Source organism: Suricata suricatta, chromosome 17 (genome assembly GCF_006229205.1).
Source record: "Suricata suricatta isolate VVHF042 chromosome 17, meerkat_22Aug2017_6uvM2_HiC, whole genome shotgun sequence".
NCBI lineage: Eukaryota > Metazoa > Chordata > Mammalia > Carnivora > Herpestidae > Suricata > Suricata suricatta.
Window position 1 is genome coordinate 34,710,408 of NC_043716.1, and position 23,154 is coordinate 34,733,561.

General features: G+C 49.3%; 1 protein-coding gene across 2 annotated transcripts in view; it reads left to right on the plus strand.

The window, feature by feature from the left end:
- The window catches only part of LOC115282211 (tubulin polyglutamylase TTLL6-like), a 32,069-nt gene extending 20,283 nt beyond the window's left edge, over positions 1 to 11,786 (plus strand). Inside the window, exons 11-13 of one of the 2 annotated variants that reach the window (XM_029928114.1) lie at positions 4,886 to 5,249; positions 6,467 to 6,732; positions 11,072 to 11,786. In XM_029928114.1, coding sequence (XP_029783974.1) covers positions 4,886 to 5,249; positions 6,467 to 6,732 — 630 coding nt within the window. In that variant the 3' untranslated portion in view covers positions 11,072 to 11,786. The remainder of the gene's footprint in view (positions 1 to 4,885; positions 5,250 to 6,466; positions 6,733 to 11,071) is intronic. The other variant, XM_029928113.1, reaches the window with a different exon arrangement.
- The last annotated feature ends 11,368 nt before the right edge of the window (positions 11,787 to 23,154 follow it).

The window sequence follows — 23,154 nt, forward strand, 5'->3', positions numbered from 1 at the left end:
TTATCTCACTCTATGATCTAGTCTTTTTCTTGTTGAGCCCTGTTTTTTTTCTTTTCGTTTTTTAAGATTAAATTTGCATGCATTGAAATGCTCAAAAATTTTTTAAAAGTTTACTTCCTTAAGTAATCTCTCCACCCAACATAAGGTTTGAACTTGAATCCAGAGTCACATGCTATTTTGACTGAGCCAGCCGGGCGCCCTAAAATGCTCAAATCTTAACTGTACGATTCGGACAAGTAAACACCTCTGTGTAACTTATATCCCTGTCACAGTGTAGAAACTTCTGACATCTCCAGAAAATTCTCTCCTGTCCTTTCCCTGGCAATTGCTCCCCGCCCCCTGTGTCCTTCATTCAAGGACAAGGGATCCTGACTCTGGCTTTTCTGACCTTGGACTCTTTTGCCTATTCTAGAATTTTGTATCAATGTAATAAAATAGTACATGTTCTTTTGTGTCTGCCTTCTTTAGCTCAGTGTCAAATCTGAGACCCATTCGTCTTGTTGGGCATATCACTCGCTGGTTCTTCATTGCTGAATGATAATCTATTGTACAAAAATCTACTGCAGTTTGTGGATCATCTCCTGTCGATGGACATTTGAGTTGTTCCCAGTTTTTACTTTTTTATTGCTACTGTGATTAAAGTTTCTATAAACATTCCTGTACAAGTCGTTGTGGACATATGTTTTCACTTCCCTTGGGTAACTACCTCGGAGAGGTGTGCTAGGTCAAAGGGTAGATCTATGTAGAACTTTATAAGAAACTCCAAAATCTTTACGTTAAGTGATGGTCTCCTCAGTACATTTCCACTGACAATGGATGAGAGCTCCACCTTTCTCCACATTTGGGGTTATCTGTTTTTTTTAATTTTAGCGACTCTCATAGCTATCTGTGATTTCACCTTGTGGTTTTCATCTGCATTTCCCTGGTGATTAACTGGTGAGCACTTTGTGAGTGCTTGTTGGTCATTCATATTATCTTTCTTTGTGAAGAGTCTGTTAAGTTTTTGCTTCCCTTTCTTTTAAAAATGAAGATTGGGGCACCTGGGTGGCCCAGTCGGTTAAGCCTCCGGCTTCAGCTCAGGTCAGATCTCACGTTTGTGGGTTCGAGCCCCGCGTCAGGCTCTGTGCTGACCGCTAGCTCAGAGCCTGGAGCCTGCTTCCTGTTCTGTGTCTCCTTCTCTCTCTGCCCCTCCCCCTCTCATGCTCTGTCTCTCTGTATCAAAAATAAATTAAAAAAAAAAACATAAAAAAAATGAAGATTATTTATCTTTTTATTATTGAGTTGTAGGTGTACTTTGTGTATCCTGGAAACCTGCCTATTCTTTCTTTTTTTAATTAAAAATTTTTTTAATCTTTATTTATTTTTAAGAGAGAGCAGGAGAGAGACAGAGCCTGAGCAGGGGAGGGGCAGAGAGAGAGGGAGACACAGAATCCGAAGCAGGCTCCAGGCTCCGAGCTGTCAGCACAGCGCCTGACGCGGGGCTTGAACTCATGAACCGTGAGATCATGACCTGAGCCAAAATCAAGATTCAGAGGTTTAACCGCATAACTAACTGAACCACCCAGGCACACCTCTAACATTATTTGTTGAAAAGGCTTTCCTTTGGGGCGCCTGGGTGTCTCAGTCGGTTAAGTGTCTGACTTCAGCTCAGGTCGTGATCTTATGGTTCATGAGTTTGAGCCCCACGTTGGACTCTCTGCTGTCAGTGCAGAGCCCACTTTGGATCCTCTGTCTACTCCTCTGCCCCTCCCTTGCTGTTTTTCTCTCTGTCTCTGTCTCTCAAAATAAATAAATAAACGGGAGTGCCTGGGTGGCTCAGTTGGTTAAGATCTGACTTCGGCTCAGGTCATGATTTAACCATTTGTAGATTTGAGCTCCACGTTGGGCTCTGTGCTGACAGCTTGCTGCCTGGATCCTGTTCCAGATTCTGTGTCTCCCTCTCTCTCTGCCCCTCCCCCGCTCACATTTTTTCTCTCTCTCTCTCTCTCTCAAAAATAAATAAACATTAATAAGTAATAATAAAATAAGTAAATCCATATGGAACACCTGGGTGTCTCAGTTGGTTCAGTGTCCCACTTCAGCTCAAGTCATGATCTTGTGTTCACGGGTTCAAGCCCCACACCAGGCTCTCTGCTGACAGCTTGGAGCGTGGAGCCTGCTTCGGATTCATGTCTCCCTCTCTCTCTGCCCCTCCCTGCTCACTCTCTGTCTCTGTTTCTCAAAAAATAAAATAGAAGGTTAAAAATTTTTTAAATAAATAAATAAACTTAAAAAAAAAGAATGAATGAAAAGACTTTCCTTTGTCATTGAAATGCTTCGGTGCCTTATAAATCCTGATAAGGTTTTTGTTGTTGTTGACTTTTCAGGATTTTCATCACAAACAATCATATCACTTTCAAATAAAGGCAGTTTTACTTCTTTCAAATCTTTATGTCTTTTAGTCCTTTTTCCTTCCTTACCGTGTATGGTCCAGGATTTCTCGTACGATGTTGGAAGACAGCCTTGCCTTGTTTCCAGTCATAGAAGGGGAAACGTTCAGTCTTTTATCATGAAGTATGATGTGAACTGGAGGGTTTTTGCAGATGTCCTTATCAGGTTGGAGAAGTTCACTCAATTCCTAGTTTGGGGAGAGGTTTTTTTTTAAATGTTTATTTGTTTATTTTGAGAAAGAGAGAATCCCAAGCAGGCTCTGTACTGTCAGCACAGAGCCTGTCATGGGGCTTGACCTCACAAATCGTAAGATTGTGACCTGAGCTGAAATCAAGAGTCTGGATGCCCAACTGACTGAGCCACCCAGGGGCCCCCTGAGACTTAAGTTCTATATGGATCCTGAATTTTGGCGAGTGCTCTTTTGGTATCAGTTGATAAGATCATATGGTTTTTCTATTTTTTATTTCACTGATTTCTGCTCTTTATTAATATTTTCCTTCTGCTTTCTTTGGCCTTATTTTTGTTTTCCTTTTTCTAGTTTTTTTTTAAGAGAGAAGCTTTGATTATTAAGGCTTTTTTATTTTTTAAAGCAGGCTCCACACTCAGTGTGGGGCTTGAACTTATGACCCTGAGATCAAGAGACACACACTCCACTGACAGGGCCAGCCAGGCTTCCCAGACTTTTTCTAATAGAACACTTAATGCTATAAATTTGTCCCTAAGCACTGCTTTTGATATATTTTGCTATTTTGGTTTTTTTGTTTTCATTTCATTCAAAATGCTTTCTTTTTTTCTTTTTTTACATTTAAAAAAAATTTATTTTTGAAAGACAGAGCATGAACAGGGGAGGGACAGAGAGAGAGGGAGATACAGAATCTGAAACAGGCTCCAGGCTCTGAGCAGTCAGCACAGAGCCCGACACGGGGCTCGGACCCACCAACCGTGAGATCATGACCTGAGCCGAAGTCAGATCCTTAACCGACTGAGCCACCCAGGCGCCCCGTCTGGATGCTTTTTCTTCATACATTTTGAAGCTTTGTCATTATGTATATACATATTTAGGATTGTTACGTCTTTGGCAAATTGATTGTTTTATCACTATGCGACGGCTTGTTACCTCTCTTACTTGAGAAGTCAACTGTACTCATTACATCGTTCGCTGTATATAATGTGTCATTTTTCTCTGGCTGTTCTCTTTATCTCCAGATTTCAGCTATCTAGCTATAATGTGTATGAGTATCATTTTCTTTTTTAATTTTTTTTAAGTAATCTCCATTCCCAATGTGGGGTTTGAACTCATAACCTCGAGATCAAGAGTCACGGACTCTTCTGACTGAGCCAGCTAGGTCCTCCATCTGGATGTCATTTTATTTGTATTCATTCTACTTGGATTCTTAGGCGCTTATTGGTTTTGTAAATTGACATTTGTCACCAGATTCAAGAAGTTTATGCCTATTATTTCTTCAAATATTTCTTCTGCCTTATTTCATTCCTATTTTACTGCCTCTATCACCACTCTCGGTACCGCAGAGAAGAAGAATCATATACTGTTGTGTCTGGCTTATTTTACTTAGCATCACATTTTCAAAGTCCACGCGTGTTGTAATATATATCAGAATTTCTTGCCTTTGTAAGGCCGAACAGTATTCCATTGTATATACCACATTCTGTTTCTTCTTTCATTTGTTGGTGGACATACAGGTTACATCTACCTCTTGGCTATTGTGAACAATGCTGCTAGGAACACTGATGTATGCATTTTTTAAAAAAGGAGTTATCTAATAACTCATTCGGCATGTATAGTAAGATGCAAAAATGCTGAGTCATGGTGTATTTGTAATCCTATTAACTGATTCTAGATGGTCTGTCAGTCTATCTTCTTAGCAGTGCATGAATGTCCTTGTACCACCCCATCCCACCAGGACCTGTCTAACTTTTGCCAGTCTGATAGCTATGAAATAATACCCATTTTTCGGATGACCAATCTCTCGTGTTTAAACTCTCTCGTATTAAAAAAAAAAAAAACCAAAGGAGCGTCTGTGGACATCCCACCATCCTCTGCCCCAATGTTTAACCAACTCCTGCTTAGGAAACTATTCTAACCGCATCTTTCTTGCTGCTAATGAGCTTAGCTTACTTTGTTTAATAATTTTTTTAATGTTTTTATTTATTTTTTGAGAGAGAGAGAGAGAGAGTGTGTGTGTGAGCAGGGGAGGGTCAGAGAGAGAAGAAGTCACAGGATCTGAAGACAGGCTCCAGGCTCTGAGCTAGCTGTCAGCACAGAGCCTGACTCGAGGCTCGAACCCATGAACCGTGAGATCATGACCTGAGCCGAAGTCGGACGCTTAACCGACTGAGCCACCCAGGCCCCCCGGCTTACTTCGTTTAAATCATGAAGGCATAGGAAGGAGCCCTAGGCTTTGACTATCTCATTTTGGACTGTTTTCTCTTCCAGCCCGTAACCTCCATAGAAACCTCCCCAGATTCCACCACCTGGGACTCAGACTCCCCCGAGTCTCTGCCTAGCATGACCCCGAAAACCAGCTCGGAGCACAGTAGCCCCGAGTCGCATAAGGGGGTCTCCTTCGAGCAGCACGGGGTCTCTCGACACCTCCTGCAGGGGAGTATACCGAAGAGTTCTCTGCCAACAGAATCCCAGAGCTTCTTAGGAAACCTGAACCAAAGCTGGGCTTCGCTGAAGAGTGACACGAGGAAGCAGCGTCTGAAGTCAGAGCTCTTCACCAACGCTCGCCTGCGGCAGAAGCGCTCCCTGACCCCGGCTCACTGCAACCCAAAGCTGGTGCCCAGTAACAAGTCAAGTAAGTGCCACCGGGCTTGCGCCACCTGCCAAGGGCTTAGGGGACCGATCCACGAACGAGCCAGTCCTCATCTTTGAGAAGTGCCCTGTCTGGGGGTGGCAGTGGGGAATGCAGCCCCTGCCCTCAGGGAGACCCCAGCCTCATGGTGGAGACATAACCCGTGTTCTTAGAGAGTCTCTAGTCTTACTGGAAATATAAAACAGGCCAAAAAATAAAAAAGAATGTTTTAAAAAGATGTTTATTTTGAAAGAGAGACAGAGAGGGAGGGAGCATGCCAGCAAGGGAGAGGAAGAGAGAAAGGAGAGAGAGAGTGTTAAGTAGGCTCCGCACTGTCAGTGAAGAGCCCCACATGGGGCTTGGCTCCCCATGACCCCTGAGATCATGACCTAAGCCGAAATCAAGAGTCTGATGCTTAACCGACTGAGCCACTCAGGCGCCCTGAGATTTTTCTCTTTTCTTTTAAAAATTTTTTAACATTTATTTATTTTTGAGAGACACGGAAAGACAGGGCACGAGTGGCGTAGGGGAAGAAAGTGAGGAGACACAGAATCCAGAGCAGGTTCTAGGCTCTGAGCTGTCAGCACAGAGCCAGATGCGGGGCTTGAACTCGAACTCACTAACCATGAGATCATGACCTGAGCTAAAGTCATACACTTAACCAACTGAGCCACTGAGCCACCCCTTTTCTCTTTTCTTTTCATGTTTTAGTTATTTTTGAGAGAGAGAGAGAGAGAGAGCGAGAGCGAGAGAGCGAGAGAGCAACTGCGGGAGGGGCAGAGAGAGGGGGAGACAGTGAACCCAGGATCCGTATTGGATGTGTGTGGGGAAGGGGGGGGGGTCTGTCGGCTCTGAAAGCAACCTGCGAGCTTGATGAGGGGCTCGAACTCACGACCGCAGGCTCATGACCTGAGCTGAAGTCGGATGCGCAACCCACTGAGCCATGCAGGTGCTTTCTTGCCCCCCCCCCCCCAATAGAATGCTTTTGACAAGTACAGTTTCCTGGTTCTCATTCAGATGAACTCCATTCAGCTGAGTCCTGTGTATTGGGCGAGGGGCAGTCAGTATGGCAACAGGAAGAGAAACTATTTAGAGAAGGAATCAGCCGTGTCTGCTTCCGATTTGGAACTCCAGCCCGTTTTGGGCCAGGGGCCCTCGCCAGGAAGGGGGGCCGAGTCCAGCTGCACAAGCTGCTGATGCCAATGACTGCGCCTTTGCAGAAAACCCCTCCCTGGCGCGGGAGTGCTGCGTGGGCGGCCGAAGCTCCGGCGGGAACTGGCGGCTGCGGGTGTCCTCCCTCCTGGAGCGCGATCCTCCGAGCCGCGACGTCTCTCTGAAGGATCTGCTGGTGGTCGCCACTCGAGCCCGGCTGGCTCCGAGGCCTGGCCAAAGCCACAGGGGTGCGACGAGAGAACGGTGTGTACAGGATCGGGAAGCGTACAGTCATTGCCGGACCACCCGTCCAAGAGGGTGTGAGCGGAAGTAGGTAGGTCCGCCTGGATGCCCTTCTCCTGCTCGCTTTATTGGCCGGCGCCATGTGTCTGTGTTTCTGGAGCGTCGGATGGGCAGGTGGTTGGCTGGAGTGATCAAAGACACACAGGTGAGTAAACTATCCAGACTAACCTCGGTCAGGGGCGCCTGGGTGGCTCAATTGGTTGAGCGGCCAATTGGGGCTCTAGTTCATGATCTCGCAACTCGGGAGTTCGAGTCCTGCATCAGGCTCTGTGCTGACAGCGTGTATCGGATTGTGTGTCGCCCTCTCTGTGCCCACTTCCCCTCCCCCGCCTCGTGCTCAGCTCTCTCTCTGTCTCAATAAACATGTAAAAATTTAAAGAAAACACTAACCTCAGTCAAAATTGTGCCCCTCTTCACCACCCCCAAACCCCCATGTGTCTTTCTGCTATGGATCACTCTGCTTTGGGAGTACTTTGCTTGCTTGTCTTCTGCTTACGGCTAAACTTGAGAGTCATTAACGCCAGTCCCAGAAGTGGCACCATGTCATCCGTGAGTGGTTGATTTCCAGACCTTTCATTCCGTGCCAACCTGGCCTCAATCCGGGTCACTTGCCCGCAAAGCTGGCCCAGTTAATGACATGTACTGAAGGGATGGGACTACAGGACAGTGGGGCAAGGACCTTTGAGGAGCTTCCACTGTGTGGAAGGATATAGCAGGGGGCCCTCTGTCGGAACATCATTGCTGCCCAAGAGAGGCCCCAGCTCGGAAGAAACTCAGCAAGTGTGTGGCACCCCGGAAGGGGAGGGGCTTGGAAGGGGAGGGGCTTGTGTGGCTTGGCTACTGGAGAAGGATAGGCATTTTGACCGGTTCCCTCCCTCCTGCCATTGGACTGTGACTGGGCAGTTTGACCCCCTCCCTTGTGCAGTGGTTAACACTGCAGACCAGCCGGAGAGTAAACATCAGCCTATAGACATGCTTTGGGTGCTTGTAAAAATGCATATTTGAGGGCTGTCTTCCAGAAATTCTGATTCATTAAGTCCTAGTGGGAGCCCAGGAATCTGCATTTAAGATGCTCTTGTATATGATTCTGATGGGTGTCTCACCCCCCTCAGAGAAAAACTGGGCCTGGTGTTTCCCTGAGGATTCAATCCGGGGTGGGGGTGGCTAGTTAAGCCTATAGTTTTCTGGGTCACACTCCTCAAAATTCTGACACAAGAGGCTTGGGATGAGGCCCTGGCAACCCGTATCTCCCAGGTGTGGTAGTGAGTGAGGACTGTCCCACGTCTAGACCCAGGCCTGACCTGTGGGCCTGTTATTGGAACAAAACTCCCCCATCCGTATGGAGCTCAAACGCACCCCTGCCATCTTCAGTTCATGATTTTCCAGTACTAAAATTTTAAGTAAACAAGTTTATTTATTTACTGCTGCTTATGCTCATATTATTTAAAATTTTTTTTAATGTTTATTTAGTTTTGAGAGAGACAGACAGAGCTCAAGCAAGGGAAGGAGGAGCAAAGAGAGGGAAACAGAATCTGAAGCAGGCTCCAGGCTCTGAGCTGTCAGCACAGAGCCTGACACGGGGCTTGAACCCACGGACCGTGAGATCGTGACCTAAGCAGAAGTTGGATGCTTAACTTACTGAGCCACCTGGGCATCCCTGGCTTTTAAAAATCATTTTCAATGTTTGTTTATTTATTTATTTATTTATTTTGAGAGAGAGAGAATCCCAGGCAGAAATGCCCGTGACCTGAGCCAAAATCAAAAGTCAGATGTTTAAACGACTGAGCCACCCAGGTGCCCCTATATTCCTATTGTTAAAATAGGGGCATGATGTGGTAGATTACAGTGAAAAATTTATTCAATACACCTGATAGAATGAAGTCATAATGATAGATGCCACACCGAGAAAGGAGATCCTTACATTAATTTTTTTTTAATTTATTTTTGAGAGACGGAGAGAGACAGCATGAGCAGGGGAGGGTCAGAGAGAGAGGGAGGTACAGAATCTGAAGCAGGCTCCAGGCTCTGAGCTGTCAGCACAGAGCCTGACGCGAGGCTTGAACCCATGAACCGTGAGATCATGACCTGAGCCGAAGTCAGTCTCTCAACCAACTGAGCCACCCAGGCTCCCCGAGATCATTATAGTAAGAGGGTGAGAAAAAGTACTTCCTGCATTGACTACTGAATTTGGCTTTGAACTTCTTAGCAGAAAAGGCCAAACAGAGTATTCTGTTTGGGTGTTTGGTTCTTTCATGTCTCTCCAATCAGAATAGAGTCTCCCTAAGGACATGGACTATGTCTCCACCATCAGACTGGCGTCTTCCTGAGGGCAGGAGCTGTCTCCACCCCCTACCCCCCACCCCACCCCCAACCCCACCAAGTGCAGCCTGGAAGCTCCACAAAGATTAGGCTATTGGTTACTTCATCCCCCCCCCCCCGCTCCCCCCAAGCTCTGGGCATTTCCCTCTACATAGTGGCATTTAGGTGACCGGTTACTCAGCATCAGGTCTGGGTCATAGAGAGCTGAGAACCGGGAGAGCGGCTCTCTCGGTTGAACCTGTGACATCAGATGCCGCTTCTTTGTGTCACTCTTTAGCAAACTCCAGCTTGAGTTCAGACTCCCTGAGAAGCTCTGGGTTTGGCTGGCAGAGACATTTTTGATATTCTCTCCTGATAAATAGATAGTTCTTTCGGAGAGATTTCTTTCCCTGGCCCCCCTTTCTAAGGGCAGTTTGTCATATGGAATCTTCCATTACAGACTTCTACTACCGTAGAGGACGGTGGTCGGAAGCACTTACTGTTTCATGGATGGTAATGGTGGTAATAGTTACCCTTCATTTAGTAGCCAACCATGTCGGTGCTGGCACACTTCTAAATATATTTTGTATCTAATTTCATTTCAATCACAATTGTGCACTTTAGAAAAGAAAAGAACTGAGTCTCAAAAAGCGTAAGGCCAGACCTTTGGAAGGTCCCACAGCTTTCAAGTGGCACAGCAAGGATTTGAGTCAGAGGGTCCTGATTCCCAAACTATACTATCTTTTTTCAAATGGCATTTGTAACAGTCTTCAGTTTGAGCTAGGGGCATACCAAAGGGCTCTAATAAATGACTCGTCAGTGAAGGCATTTCTGCAGGTAGTGGAGGTAGCCTCTTAGAATGCCATATGGGGTCACCAGGTCGCAGAGCTGGCCCTCTGCTCTTACGTCAAATGATGGCTTCTAAAAATCTCCAGTTAATCAGACTGCCAAGGACTGACACTTACAAGGTAAACTCATGAAGTCTAACTGTATATGGGAGAATGCCGGGCTATCCATGAGTTCATTTACAAATGGAGGAGGATCCAGTATAAGAATCGGGCTTCACAGTTGAATAAAAGAAGGAAAGAGTAGAGCAGGGGTCCAAGTTATGGGGCTTTCTTGGTCAGTGTAATACCTTCCACACATCAAGTTGATATATCATACCTCATGGAATCCTCAGGTCAAATTCAGTGAGTTTGGCAAGAAGACATCGGTACTTTGTCCTCAATTTGCAGATGAAGACAGTCAAGGTTTGGGGACATTGAATGGCTTGCCCAACCACACACAAGTGATGGGTTCTGGACAAATAACCCAGTGTTTCTTCCTCTTTACCGTTCTTCTGTGGACTTAGAGCCTATCCTGAGCCATGTGAAGAAGGGAGCCCTGACATGTTTCTACTTAAATCACTATAATCTCGTCATCCTTCCTCTGGACTTTCATGGTGGGTCGATCACTGAGTCTAGGGTTTCAGATCTGCCAAGAGTTGAGCTTTTAGGGGATAACAAGTCCATTTTGTAGACTTTAAGATGATTAAAAGCTTGCAACTGTGGGGTGCCTGGCACCCTACGAAATAAATGGGAGTTGCATCATGAGGATGAGCATGATGATGACATTGTGCTGATGGTGATGAGGCCAGCAGGGACTGGACCAAGGCACACTTGCTTTTGATGTACTCAAAGCTTTGCATACATTTTTTCAGTCGTTGAAGCAACTCTATGTGGTGAGTACCATTGTTATTCTCTTGTTTTTCAAAGGAGAAAGCCAAGGTTTAGAGAGATTAAATAACTTACACAAGGGCCCTCAGAGCTCCACACCTGTGCGCCTAACCACCCCCGCACCGTATCTAGGGCCGGCCATCTTGGCTGCTCTTTAACGACCCACATCAAACGTTTGGGGCTGGAAGGATGCATGAAGATGAGGGTAAAATGAGTTTCTGGTGACTATGGGTATGAATCACCTGAGTGCCTCCCAACCTACTTCTAGATAGGAATGGTGATGATGCGTTAATTGACTTGAATATTCTAGAGGCTATTTTAAAGGGAATAAAAAATATATCTCTTTTTTTTTTCCAGATTCAGACTGGATCTCTGCCATTGTTTTCCTTTCCATTTCGTATCCCCAGGAAATGATTTATCTTCTCTTAAAGCATCTACAGTGTCCAGAGAATCAACTGAAAGTTTTATTTCCTCATCTAGATATCCTGGTCTTATCACTACCTCTCACTAACACGACTGGGCCAACAGCCTTGCCTTTTGCGCCCGCCCAGCTAGCTTTGAGCGCCGAAGGACCATGACCTATGAGGGGTATTGGTGCTGCCCCAGGACACATCCCAGCCACCCCTCGAGTGGCATTCCTATGGGTCTCTCAGATGGCATCGTCTTCCAGAACACTCCCCCCACAGAGAGCAGTAAGAAGGGAGGAACGTTTCAGAGAAAGACTCAAAGTTTCCAGGAATCCAAAGTCCTCAGTCCACCAACAGGCCTGTGTCCATTGGTTTTTAACTCCAAAAACAAAAGGGCCAGGCCGGAGGGAGAATCCTGAGCCCTGACTACGGGCACTGGGGGGGCAGGTGTAACTTTACAAGGTGAAGACAGGCCTCCTCTCACCCCCGCCGCCTCTGTGCCCCGACAACGTCCTGCCACCTCCCTCCCCAGTGCACGTCGATGCTGCCGATGGAGGAAGAAGGGAGGCAGCGTGCCCCGTGTGCAGGTGTTTCTTCCCTCGGCCTGCAGAAATGATGCGTCTTACCCTCAAGTGCACATTAATAAAGCAAATTGCCATGGTCAATGCCGGGATGGTGTGCCTGATCCAGAGAGGGGTTGGGAAGGGGCAAGGGGGAGATACCGTTCTCCCGAGCGCTCCTCAGTTAAGAAAGCTCCAAATGCGCTGAAAATCCATCAGGAGGCTTTGAAGAATTTCTTTGGGTAAATGGTAGGGCCTTTTCTCCTTGCTGGGAGGCTGCTGCCCAAGGTGGCCCTTTTAGGGGGGGCACTCTGGCTGCCGCATGCCTTCCAGCATCAGTTCTGGCTAGACGCCAGGCATAACATTTCATTCTGGCAGGTTCGTTCTCTACCCTCTCCAGGAATGTGATCCGAGACTTTGTCCCACCCACTTGCTCTTCTTGAGTTAGAGCCCAGGAATGAGGAGCTTTGGAGGTGGGATATGGGGGCTGTGGTGGAAGAGGGGTGAGGTCTGAAGGCAAGAACCTGCTTCATGATGTTGATTCAGCTTTGCTTTGTGGATTCTTACTGGAATGAATTTCGGGCCTCAAGAATGTCAGGGAATTCTGGGAAACCTGAAGCACCCAGTATTCCTCACTCAATTATCCAAAGTGGTGAAGGGAGAAGCCATACGTGTCCGGCTGTGAAGCACACTCCTTCATCCCCACCTGGGCCTGGTTTCCGGAGACTCCTGGTGGAGCGTTCTTTTCAGTAAGTTAGTCAAGATTTACCTGGATGGCAGAGGAAGGGAGCCCTGATTTCAACTACGCAGACTAGTAAAACATTAACCCTCCTGGGGCGCATGGCGGCTCCGAAGAGCATGTGACTCTTGATCTCGGGGTTGTGAGTTTGAGCCCCACACTGGGCACAGAGATTACTTAATGAAAAATTAAACCCCCTTTGCCAGCCCCTTCCCAATACCATTTAGGAGCCTCAGAATGGACTGCCTCAAGGCCAATTTTTCCATTGTCATTTTTGGGCTGTATAGGTCAGAGCCTGGCCCACACGGAAGATATAAGACTTGCTGAAATGGGGCTTTCTAGAACCTCCACATCTCTCCCCTTTTCTCCCTAGTCGCCAGCTAGAGGCAGTCAAGGTTCCTGAGCTGATAAAAAGGAAATCTTTTAACTTTTTTTTTAATGTTTTATTTATTTTTGATACAGAGAGACAGAGCATGAGACGGGGAGGGAAGGAGAGAGAAGGAGACACAGAACCAGATGCAGGCTCCAGGCTCTGAGCTAGCTGTCAGCACAGAGCCTGACTCGGGGCTCGAACCCACGAATGTGAGATCTGACCTGAGCCGAAGTCGGAAGCCCAACCGACTGAGCCACCAGGTGCCCCGGAAATCTTTTAATAAGGTGAAGTCAGAATAATTTGTCTTTCTAGGGGATGATTTGGTGCCAGCACCTTTGATCCTAGAAAGAAACTCAGCTTCATGGGCGAGGAATCCGTGTAGTCTCACATGGCTGCATGTTTAGAAGGGCCTTGCCCTTGGTTAGATGCTCTGTTTTCACCCTCTTGAAAGTCTGAATAGTTTTAAAAAAAATGTTTGTTTTGAGAGAGAGAGAGAGTGAGCAGAGAGGCGGAGAGAGAGGGAGACAGATGCAGAGCCTAATGCGGGGTTCAAACTCACGAACCATGAGATCATGACTTTAGCTGAAATCAAGAGTCAGACGCTTAACCTACTGAGTGACCCAGGCGCCCCTGAATAGTTTCTGAACAAGGAGTCCCATATTTTCATTTTGCACCCACCATGTTATGTACCCAGTCCTGCTTGGAGACTTCAACAGCTCTGGGTTATCCAATGAGAAGGCAAAATGGCAGCCTCCACCCACCCCTGCCTGTTCAGCCCCAGGGCTCTGCCCAGCAGCTGTCTGCTGAATGCACCCACGGACCAAAAAAAAAAAAAAGAAATGCTTAGGGCAGACGTTGCCCCGAGGAGTGTGCGGTGGAGTAAGACAAGCCCATTAGAGGAAAAGGAAATGACCCCCGACCCAGCAGGAAGGATCTAGTCCCCTTCTTCGGAGGAGGTGATATTTGAAATGGCAGGAAAAGATATGATTTGGGGAGCGCCTGGCTGGCTCAGTTGGTAGAGTATGTGACTCAACCTCAGGGTCGTGAGTTGAAGCCCTACATTGGGTGAAGAGTCTACTTAAAAAAAAGAAAAGATAAATACGATTTTTAAAAGTGGATAGAAGGTGTGGTACTGAGGCACAGCAGCGTGGAAGAAAATGAAAACAAGCCCGAACATGGTCAAGAAGTAAAGTCTAGTTCAATCTGGATGGATGGGTCAGAAAGGGAAAGTGGGAGGTGACCATGGAGAGAGAGTTTAGGAGACCGGATTGGAGACCCAGGTGCTTGTGTTTGCATCACTAGCATCTCCTCGTGATAGTGAACTTGTGCGCATGGCTGTCTCTCCAAAGGACTGCAACATGTCTTTACATCTTTCTACACCCTACTTTTAGTCTAGCGCCTAGGACATAATAAAAACTCAGTAAATATTTGCTGAATGAGAGAATATTGAGGGTCTAGAATGTTGTCCTGGGAAGTGTTTACATCATTCAGTGGAAAACCACTGGAGGCTTTTGAACGGGAGATAATCACGTTAGAAAGTCGAACCTGGTAGGCGATGGTAGGATGGATGATGGGTAAAAGGAGAGACCGACCGTGGGAGAGCAGTTAGGAGGCTCTTAAAGTGGCCCAGGTTTTAAGCCCTTGCAAGTCCTCTTAGGATGGCGGACTGTGGGAAAGAAAAGGAGGCGGGCGAGAAAGACATTATAGAGCTGGGACATGGCGGCTGAGTGAACGAAATGGGGGAAGGAAAAGGGAACATCAATGAAGGCTTCAAAAGAGTGGAGTCCCCTCAAAGAAGATGAACATTGGGAGGAGCTTCGGTGGAATGGAAGTCAGAGCACCTGTTTGGCAAAGCAGGTGGATGAATTCTGGTCCCCAGATGTATTTACAGAGCAGCCCTGAAGGAGAACCGTCCAAGTGCAACAATGACTTTCCTGAAGACCAGGTTGTTAGAAAAAATAGCCATTCAGGGCGGGGCGGGGGGCCCCCGAGTGGCTCAGTCAGTTAAGCGTCTGGCTTTGGCTCAGGCCATGATTTCACAGTTCATGAGTTCAAGCCCCGCGTCAGGCTCTGTGCTGATGGCTCAGAGCCTGGAGCCTGCTTCACATTCTGTGTCTCCTCTCTCTGCCCCTCCCCTCCTCACACTCTGTCTCTTTTTCTCTCTCAAAAATAAACATTAAAACAATTTTTTTAATAGCCATCTTGGACTGGACAGGTTCTCCAGGCTCCAAACTACTGGGGCAGCTTAAAGACACGGGTGTTTCCACCCCCCAAAAACCAGAGTAGTCAGTTGACCTGGATTCGAAAACTCCCTCAGAGGGCTCTAATGCATAGCCATGTTTGGGAACCACTTATCTGGTTCACCCCACACCGGACAACCAACCCATAGCCCACCTCGACAAGGCGAACAGGAGGTGAAACCCACCCCCCTCCCCCAGCCTTAAAAGGGCAACTGCAGATTCGGGTCTGCCATGCACTCTGGCAGGGAGGGGGAGGCAGGCGCATTGGCAGCTGGCTCAAGCGTCCTCCCCCACCCAGACGGGGACAATTACATGAGCTGAATGTAATCACTCACAACCCTTGTCTTTACAGCTGGCATGTCACTTAGTTTAATTACAGCACACAGCGGCATTTCAATTCAAGGAATCTAAAAACGCAATGAAATGGGTTTTGCAAATTGTTAGGAAGGCAATGAAGACCGTGGAGCTGCAATTTACTAAGCCTCGTTTTCAATTATTTTGCATTCTTCAGCCATGACTCTGCGTTATTAACCAGCAGCCTGGGAAAGCCAAGCAGGCAGTGCGCTATGTGCAGACTGTTTTGTGACCCCTGGGCGCACACTGTGGGCTGGGGAGGTGGCTCCGGGCTCCCAGAGGTGCCTTGCGGCGGGAGGGTTGGGATCGCTCTGAGCGTGTTTCTTTCTCCCCGTCAGGTCTTTGCTAACCATACTTCCCCCCGCCACAACTCTCCTGAACCATACACTCTGGTCCGGGGTGACCTCCAGCAAGGGTGCCCCTTCCTCTTTACTCTGGAACTGTCTACTATCCCCAGAAAACATTAGGAGAGGAGTGGGGGGAAACAAAGTAAGTCCTTTAAAAATCTAGAATGGGTGCCTGGTTTCTCCGGCTCTCTGATTTTTTTTTAATGTTTATTTATTTTTGAGATGGAGAGAGAGAGAGTGCGAGCAGGGTAAGACAGAGAGGGAAACACCGAGTCCAAAGCAGGCTCCAGGCTCTGAGCTGTTAGCACAGAGTCCAACACGGGGCTTGAACCCCCGAACTGTGAGATCATGACCTGAGCCGAAGTTGGACATTTAACTGACAGAGCTACCCTGGGCACCTGATTTCTTTTCCTGGCTTAGTTCCTGATTCCTCTCCATCCTTGAGAATGTACTTCCTGGGCAGCCATTTAAAGATTTTATTTTATTTTGTTTTGTTTTATTATTTTTTTTTAGTTTACTTATTTACCTATTTTGAGAGAGACAGCAAGAGCACGAGTAGGGTAGGGGCAGAGAGAGGAGAGAATTCCAAGCAGACTCCACCCTGTCAGCACAGAGCCAGATGCGAAGCTCGAACTCTAACTCACAAACCGTTAGATCTTGACTTGAGCCAAGATCAAGAATTGGATGCTTAACCTACTGAGCCACCCAGGCACCCCTTATTTTATTATTTTTGAGAGAGAGCTAGAGAGAGAGTGTGTGTGTGTGTGTGTGAGCAACCAGGGGAGGGGCAGAGAGAGAGGGGCAGGGAAGGGAGACAGAGGATCCGAGGCAGGATTTGTGAGAGCCTGATACAGGGCTTGAACTCATGAACCCTGAGATCATGATCTGAGCAGAAATCAAGAGTCAGATGCTTAACTGACTGAGCCACCCAGGCACACATACCCTGCCCAGGACAACTTTTTTTTTCAACGTTTTATTTATTTTTGAGAGACAGAGCGTGAGCAAGGGAGGGGCAGAGAGACAGGGAGATACAGAATCTGAAACAGCCTCCAGGCTCTGAGCTAGCTGTCAGCACAGAGCCCAAAGCAGGGCTCGAACCCATGAACTGCGAGGTCATGACCTGAGCCAAAGTTGGCTGCTTCCTAACTGAGCCACCCAGGCGCCCCCTGGACAACTATTTTTAAAGGAAAGACTGTGGGGCTCGTCAGAGCGTTCCGTGTGGAGCATAGAGACAGCTTGGGTTTCTCTCCCTCTCCCTCTCTCTCTCCCCCTGCCCCTCCCCTGTTTGCTTGCTCTCTCTCCCGCTCTCTCAAATATACTTTAAAGTCTGTTTAAAAAAAGGGAGGCGGGGAAAGGCTGTGCTGGCTCTCCACCATCCCGCTTTCCCAAGCCTAGGAGTCTTAGGAAAGAAAAGGCCCCCCATCCACGTGACATGGGGGGTGGACGTGCAGGAAGTCTCAGGCAGGCTGTGCCGTGAGCAGCATCGGTCAGCAGGGTAATTGGGAACAGAATGCCAGCTGCCTCAGTAGTCATGCCGGGCCAGAGAGCAAACACCAAAATCCTGTTGGCAAACCCAGCAGAGCCATCACAACCTGGCCAAAGCAAACAGGGGACGAGGCGTGCCTGCTGCAATGGACTCTCGCTTCCCCTTGGATCTGGCAGAAAGTGAGACTGAGCCCGCAGGGCCACGGGTCAGGGTTTCAAGGAGCCCTGGGGATGCTCATACCATCTCTGGGGGAGGGCCCAAGCTAGACCCTTGTTTTCCTTGCTGCGATCCCCTCTCAATGCAGGGAGAGCCCAAGGAAAATTGGATGAGGATAAAGCATTTTGGCATGTATTACTTTGTGTCTTCTTCACGCAGTCCTGTGAGATCAGTAGTATCCCCATCTTGCAGATGAGAACACTGAGGCCAGGGGCCATCAGAGACACAGAGCCAGGACTTCGTCTCTGGGGCTCTGACAGCATGTCTGCTGCATTTCTCATTCCCTCCGCCCTGAACTCCTTGATGTCAATTCCCACAGTCTAAACGGACTTGAGTTCTTTCCATTTCATAGCTGAGAAGCAGAGGCTCAAAGGACATGTGTATGTAGGGGAGGAGGGTATTTTTGTTTTTAGACCAGAAAAATAGCTATTTGACATCCCTGATTCTGTCTGCCACAGCCACCAGCCAAACAGAGGCCATTGAAATAAATATACTTAAGAATATTTCCAATTATTTGAATATTTCAAAAGTCTTTTTCCCCTCTTCATTTAAAAAACGTTTTTAATGATTATTTATTTTTGAGAGGGAGAGAGAGAGACAGAGTGTGAGCAGGGGAGGGGCAGAGAGAGAGGGAGACCCAGAATCTGAAGCAGGCTCCAGACAGCACAGAGCCCTACGTGGGGCCTGAACCCATGAACTGCGAGATCATGACCTGAGCCCAAGTCAGATGCTCAGCCCACTGAGCTAGCCAGGTGTCTCCTTCCCCTCTTTATTTGAACATAAACAATCTGAATCAAGATCTCTGGTTTCCTCCTGTAATTTGGCTGTGTTTGGAGGTAGCTTGAATAGACCCCCTTATGACCTGTCAGTGGTTTTAGGGCTCAGGAATATGAAATATGAAAATTCATATTCCTTGCAGCCTAGTTGGGGAATTTATATTTCACGGAAAGATGCACAGTAGTTGTATTCATACCCGATGGAAGGATTGGGCTTCCATGGAGAGAGAGAGAGAGAGAGAGAGAGAAAGCCAGCTGTATGGATTCCCTATTTCCTTCTGGGTCTCCATGCCTCAGCAAATTTCCTGATTCTTTGGGAACTCCAGATTATTTTTCCAACGTGCCTGTTTGAGGGGAGGGAAAGACAGGAGAAAGAAAAAGGAATCTTTCATTAGGCTCGAATCCTGCAACGGGTCCTCTTTTCCCCGGCATTTTCATTTGCCCTGCATCTGGGGACCCTGCCGGGAAATGTCCTCCGCCAGAAGGGGCCTGGGCAAGTGGAGGTGGAGGGCGTGATTGGAGCACGTTCTCCATTCCCCATCTCCTGAGAGGGGACTTAGAGGAACGGTAGGGTTGAGGATCCCCCGGAGAGAGCGAGAGAGCCCTGTGCGTAGCTGGTTTAGAGGTTCCTGTTAGGGAAGGTGAGCGCCAAAAAGGTGCTTCGGCTGAATCTGCACAGAATTGGAGATTAGGACGCACGGAGAGAAAAACCTCGCTGCCCAGGAGCCAGGGCCGCGTCGGTGCGCCAAGCGGAGTTGAGCCGATTCTGGGCGCTTAGCCCCGCGCTCTCGGGCGGGGACAACTCCCGGGTGGACCGTTGCTCCCTGCCCGCCCTCCGCCCCGACGCCGCTGCCTACCGAGCGCATCCCGGCTCGGCCACCAGGACCGGGGACCCGGCTCGGCCGTCCGTCCCGGGCTCCCGCAGAGAAGCCGGCCTTCGCCCCAGCGGGGTCCCGGAAGGAGCGGCTGCGGCAGGAACAAGTGAGGCGGAGGTTGGGGGAGCTGCGCCCGAGCAGAAATGCTCAGGGCAGGGCCTACCGCCAGGTACCGAGCGCCTTCCGCTCGCTGCTCTCCAGGCTGCGTGCGCCCCAGCTGCCACGGCTCGGATACCCCAAAGCCGCAGGGGTAAAGCCCCCCGCAGGCGGCGTGCAGTCAGCTTCCTCCGCTATCGACTTAGGAATACGCGTCCCTGCTATTATGTGTCAGGCACGAGGTCAAGTGCTGTAGGAGCTTTATTATCCCCCAAACCACCTAATGGGGGGGGGGTTCAATTCCCATTTACAGATGAGAAAACTAGGGCCTGGGAAGCCGAGTAATGTTAGAAACAGTATGTGTGGGAGGCAAGACTGAACTCCGCCATGCCTCCAAGACCACCGGAAACCTCAGAGAGATCCTTCCAGGTCCACAGTTACTTGAACTTGACCTGCGCCCTTGCAATTAGTTTCTAGTGCAAAGATCAGTGTAATACCACACACGGGAACAGAGCATTCCCGTGTGTAGTCACCTCCATGCTGTCACTGTTCCCATAAGGACCCTGGAGGAAGACAGGGTGGGAAAGGCAGTTACCCCAGTTTTACAGAGTAGGAACGGGTTCAACCACCTCCAGGCCATAGCCAGCTTGGAGACCAGCTCCAAGAGAAGTCTTCTGATGTCCTAAGCCCTGAAGAGCTTTCAGGCAAGCCCTCTCCTGAATTATTTTCATTTTAAAAGTCAATGCAGTGCTGGAAACACAGGCTGTGGAGTGTCTCTGGACCATAGTAGCCAAGATCTACCTCTTGGTGTGGAGGGCTACAGCCCGGGTAACAGAGGGAAGGGAACTGAGCTGCCTCCCTTGGGTGGGGTGCTGTGGCAAAGGAGTAGATTATGACTTTTCCTTTGATCCATTTCTCAGTCCCTCTAGTCATCCGGCTGGGACTGAGCAGAGGGCGAGTGGCCAAGGGTTTCTCCAGGACACATGCCGTTGGGGCTTGGCAAGGTCGGAAAGGAAGCTGAGGCCATCAGACCATTGCTGCGGTCACACAGCGCTGGGCTATGCTATGCAAGGCATGACGCTCCGTGTGTTGACTTGATTCCAGCATCAGTTCTGTAGCTGCTAGTATCATCCCTCTTTTACAGGCAGGCAAGGAGACGCTGCTCAGGGCGAGGAAGACACTTGCTGGGGCCCGAGGCTGGTGGGCCCTGAGATCCAGGCCTATGCGGCCCTGTTTGGTCCACAGCTCCTCCGTACGGGCCTAAGGCTGGCTTTGAATCGGGAGCCTACACACTCTCTTTCCATACCATTTTAGCATCAACAAAGGATAGCTGTGCAACCATGTACTTGAAGTTTAGTGACCATGTCCCTCCCTGAGGAGTGAGGATTTCCATTTGTGCCCTGCTTACATCCTTAACGGCTCACAGATGCCCTGTCTCCCTTCAGAGGGATATTCTTGGGGTGATCCTGAGTGAATGGGAACAGGGCATCCAGTAGGAGAGAAACATCGCCCCACAGGATGGGCCTTCTTCGGCCTCCAGTAGGCAGCGCAGCCAACTCCCCAGGAAGGCCGTTGGGCTGGATCTCCTGCAGGGGACAGGATTTGAGAACCTCCCAGCCTCTAGGCCTCTCTCCTAACCGCCCCTCCCTCTCCTTGCTACCCCCTCGCCTTTCTGGTCCCACCAGTTTCCAAAGGGCCGAAGATGTTTACCCTGCGGAGCGAGGCCGGCTTGGGGCTGAGGTCAGAAGCCTGATTCACCGCAGGGAGGCACCCGGGCCCGGTCCCCACCCAGCGGTCCCCGGCGACCGCGAGCAGGGCGGCGGGTGGGGGAGATCGAGGCTGGGAAACGCCACCCCGCCGGGCCCGTAAATGCCTCCGCGACTCCCCTGCCCAAGGGCATCCCTCCGGTGACCTGCTGTTCCTCCCGACTGTGCCGGCTACGCCCCGCCCCGGACGCGCGCTACCCCTCGGGGGCACTCGCGGGGGGCGGGGGCGCCCCTCACCCTCCAGTCCCAGTCCCCATTGAGATCGAAGGCTGCGGAGAAAGAGTGTCCATAACGCGCTCCACCTCACCTCCAATTCACTAAAAGACTTTGATGACCCTAGCCGAGGCGTCCCCTGCGGAAGGGCTAGAGATCTCTGCCCAGCAACCCCCCACCCCGACCCGGGCTGAAAGACTCTTCATTCTTGGGGAAGAGGAGCCTGGGGGCAGAGGAAACCCAAGAACTTGCGCCTTCTCACCCGCCGAAAGTTGGGGGTTCAAAGCCTTGTATTTGAATCCAGGATGCCAGGCGGGGCGGGAGGGTGGGGGGAGGCAGCGTCCCCCCCCTTTCTCTACCATTATCCCCACTTCAGAGCCCAGAAGGGGTTAATATTTCACCAGCTCCCCGCTTCCTTCCACCTGGAGGGTGGGAAAGGTCAAGTCCCAGGGGTGGAGCCGCCACGCGGTCCCAGGTGGGGTCCATTGGGCGGCCCCTCCTCGCCTGCGCAGCCCCCGCCGTCGCCCCGGCCCCCGCCTGACCCCGACGCACTGATAAGCCCCCAGACGGCCAAACATCGTTAACTTCTTTGCCTTTCTAGACTTCTCTGCCTGTCCTTTCTCCGACCTCGGGCTGAGGGGTCGCCTGGTGTGTGCCTGTATTTCGTCCAGGAATCCTACACCTCACACATTCGGCCTCCCCTGCACATCCCCTTCCCCATTCTTGTGCTTTGGGACCAAGCATGCGCCAACTTTCTGTGACACTCGGTTGGTGTAAAATAGTGTTCCCTCGCCCTCCAATTTGCCCCAGCTCATCTTGCCTCTCTGGTCCCTGTCTTAGAAGACTTCCAGAAAACCGTAAAAATCAAGAGAAAAAGGGGGAGTTGATGTTGGAGAATGTCAACAACTATTTCAGAAACTGAAACTTAGAACCCCTCTCAGCTCAACTCTGCCTATGGGGGGAGGGGAGAAGGGTTGGATTTGTCCTCCCGGACCCCACAACCGGATAATGTTCTGCTGCTTGTTTCCCTCTGCCTGTTAAAACTTCGCTCACACACACGATAGGGAGATATTAGACAGATCCGAGTCAGGATCTACACCCAAACAACCCGTTGCTGGGAAGCATCGGGATGGTGGTTTTCCTCTGGTGTGCGACAAAGTGTGGATCATGGCCCCAGGGTCGCAGACCATCTGTCAGTGTGGAGGGGGCCTCGCTTAGAAAGCTGATCACTCCCCACTGACAACATGGATTCTGCCTTCATCTCTTCTCCTCACTCCTTTTCCCAAGAAAGAGAAGGCTCCCGGAAAAGACCCCTGGAAGACAGGCTCTGGCCAAAGTGGCTGGGTGCAGCGGTGGGGGGCGGGGAGGTGGGGAACTGGCATCCGAGGGGGAGGGCACAGGGGTGGGGATGAGAGCTCTTCTTTCCTGGAGGGGCCACCTTCCTTTCTTGACAGAAACTGAGGTCTTAAGTCCAACCACACGGTTTATACCGATTCAAGCAATTACTTGGATACATTGGAACATTTTCTAACTTAAAGTTTTTAACGTTTCTTTATTTTTGAGAGACAGAGGGAGACAGAGCATGAGCGAGGGAGGAGCAGAAAGAGAGGGAGACACAGCATCCTCAGCAGGCTCCAGGATCTGAGCTGTCAGCACAGAGCCCGGGGCGAGGCTCAGACTCTCCAATGGTGAAAAGATCATGACCTGAGCCGAAGTCGGACGCTTAACCGACTGACCCACTCAGGTGCCCCATCATTTTCTAACTTAAAATAATGCAGTCATAGGACCAAAAATCAAAATGTCGTTCAATCAGAAATTAGGTCATAAAAGCCCTTAGACTTCTCTGGAAATAAAGACAGGTCTTCTGACAAAAAAAAAGGAGAAGAAGAAAGGAAAAAAGGGAAGAAAAGAAGAAAGAAAGAGAGAGAAAGAAAAGAAACGAAATAGAAAATAAGTTATTACCTGAATAATGGTCTTAAAAACCTTTAACAT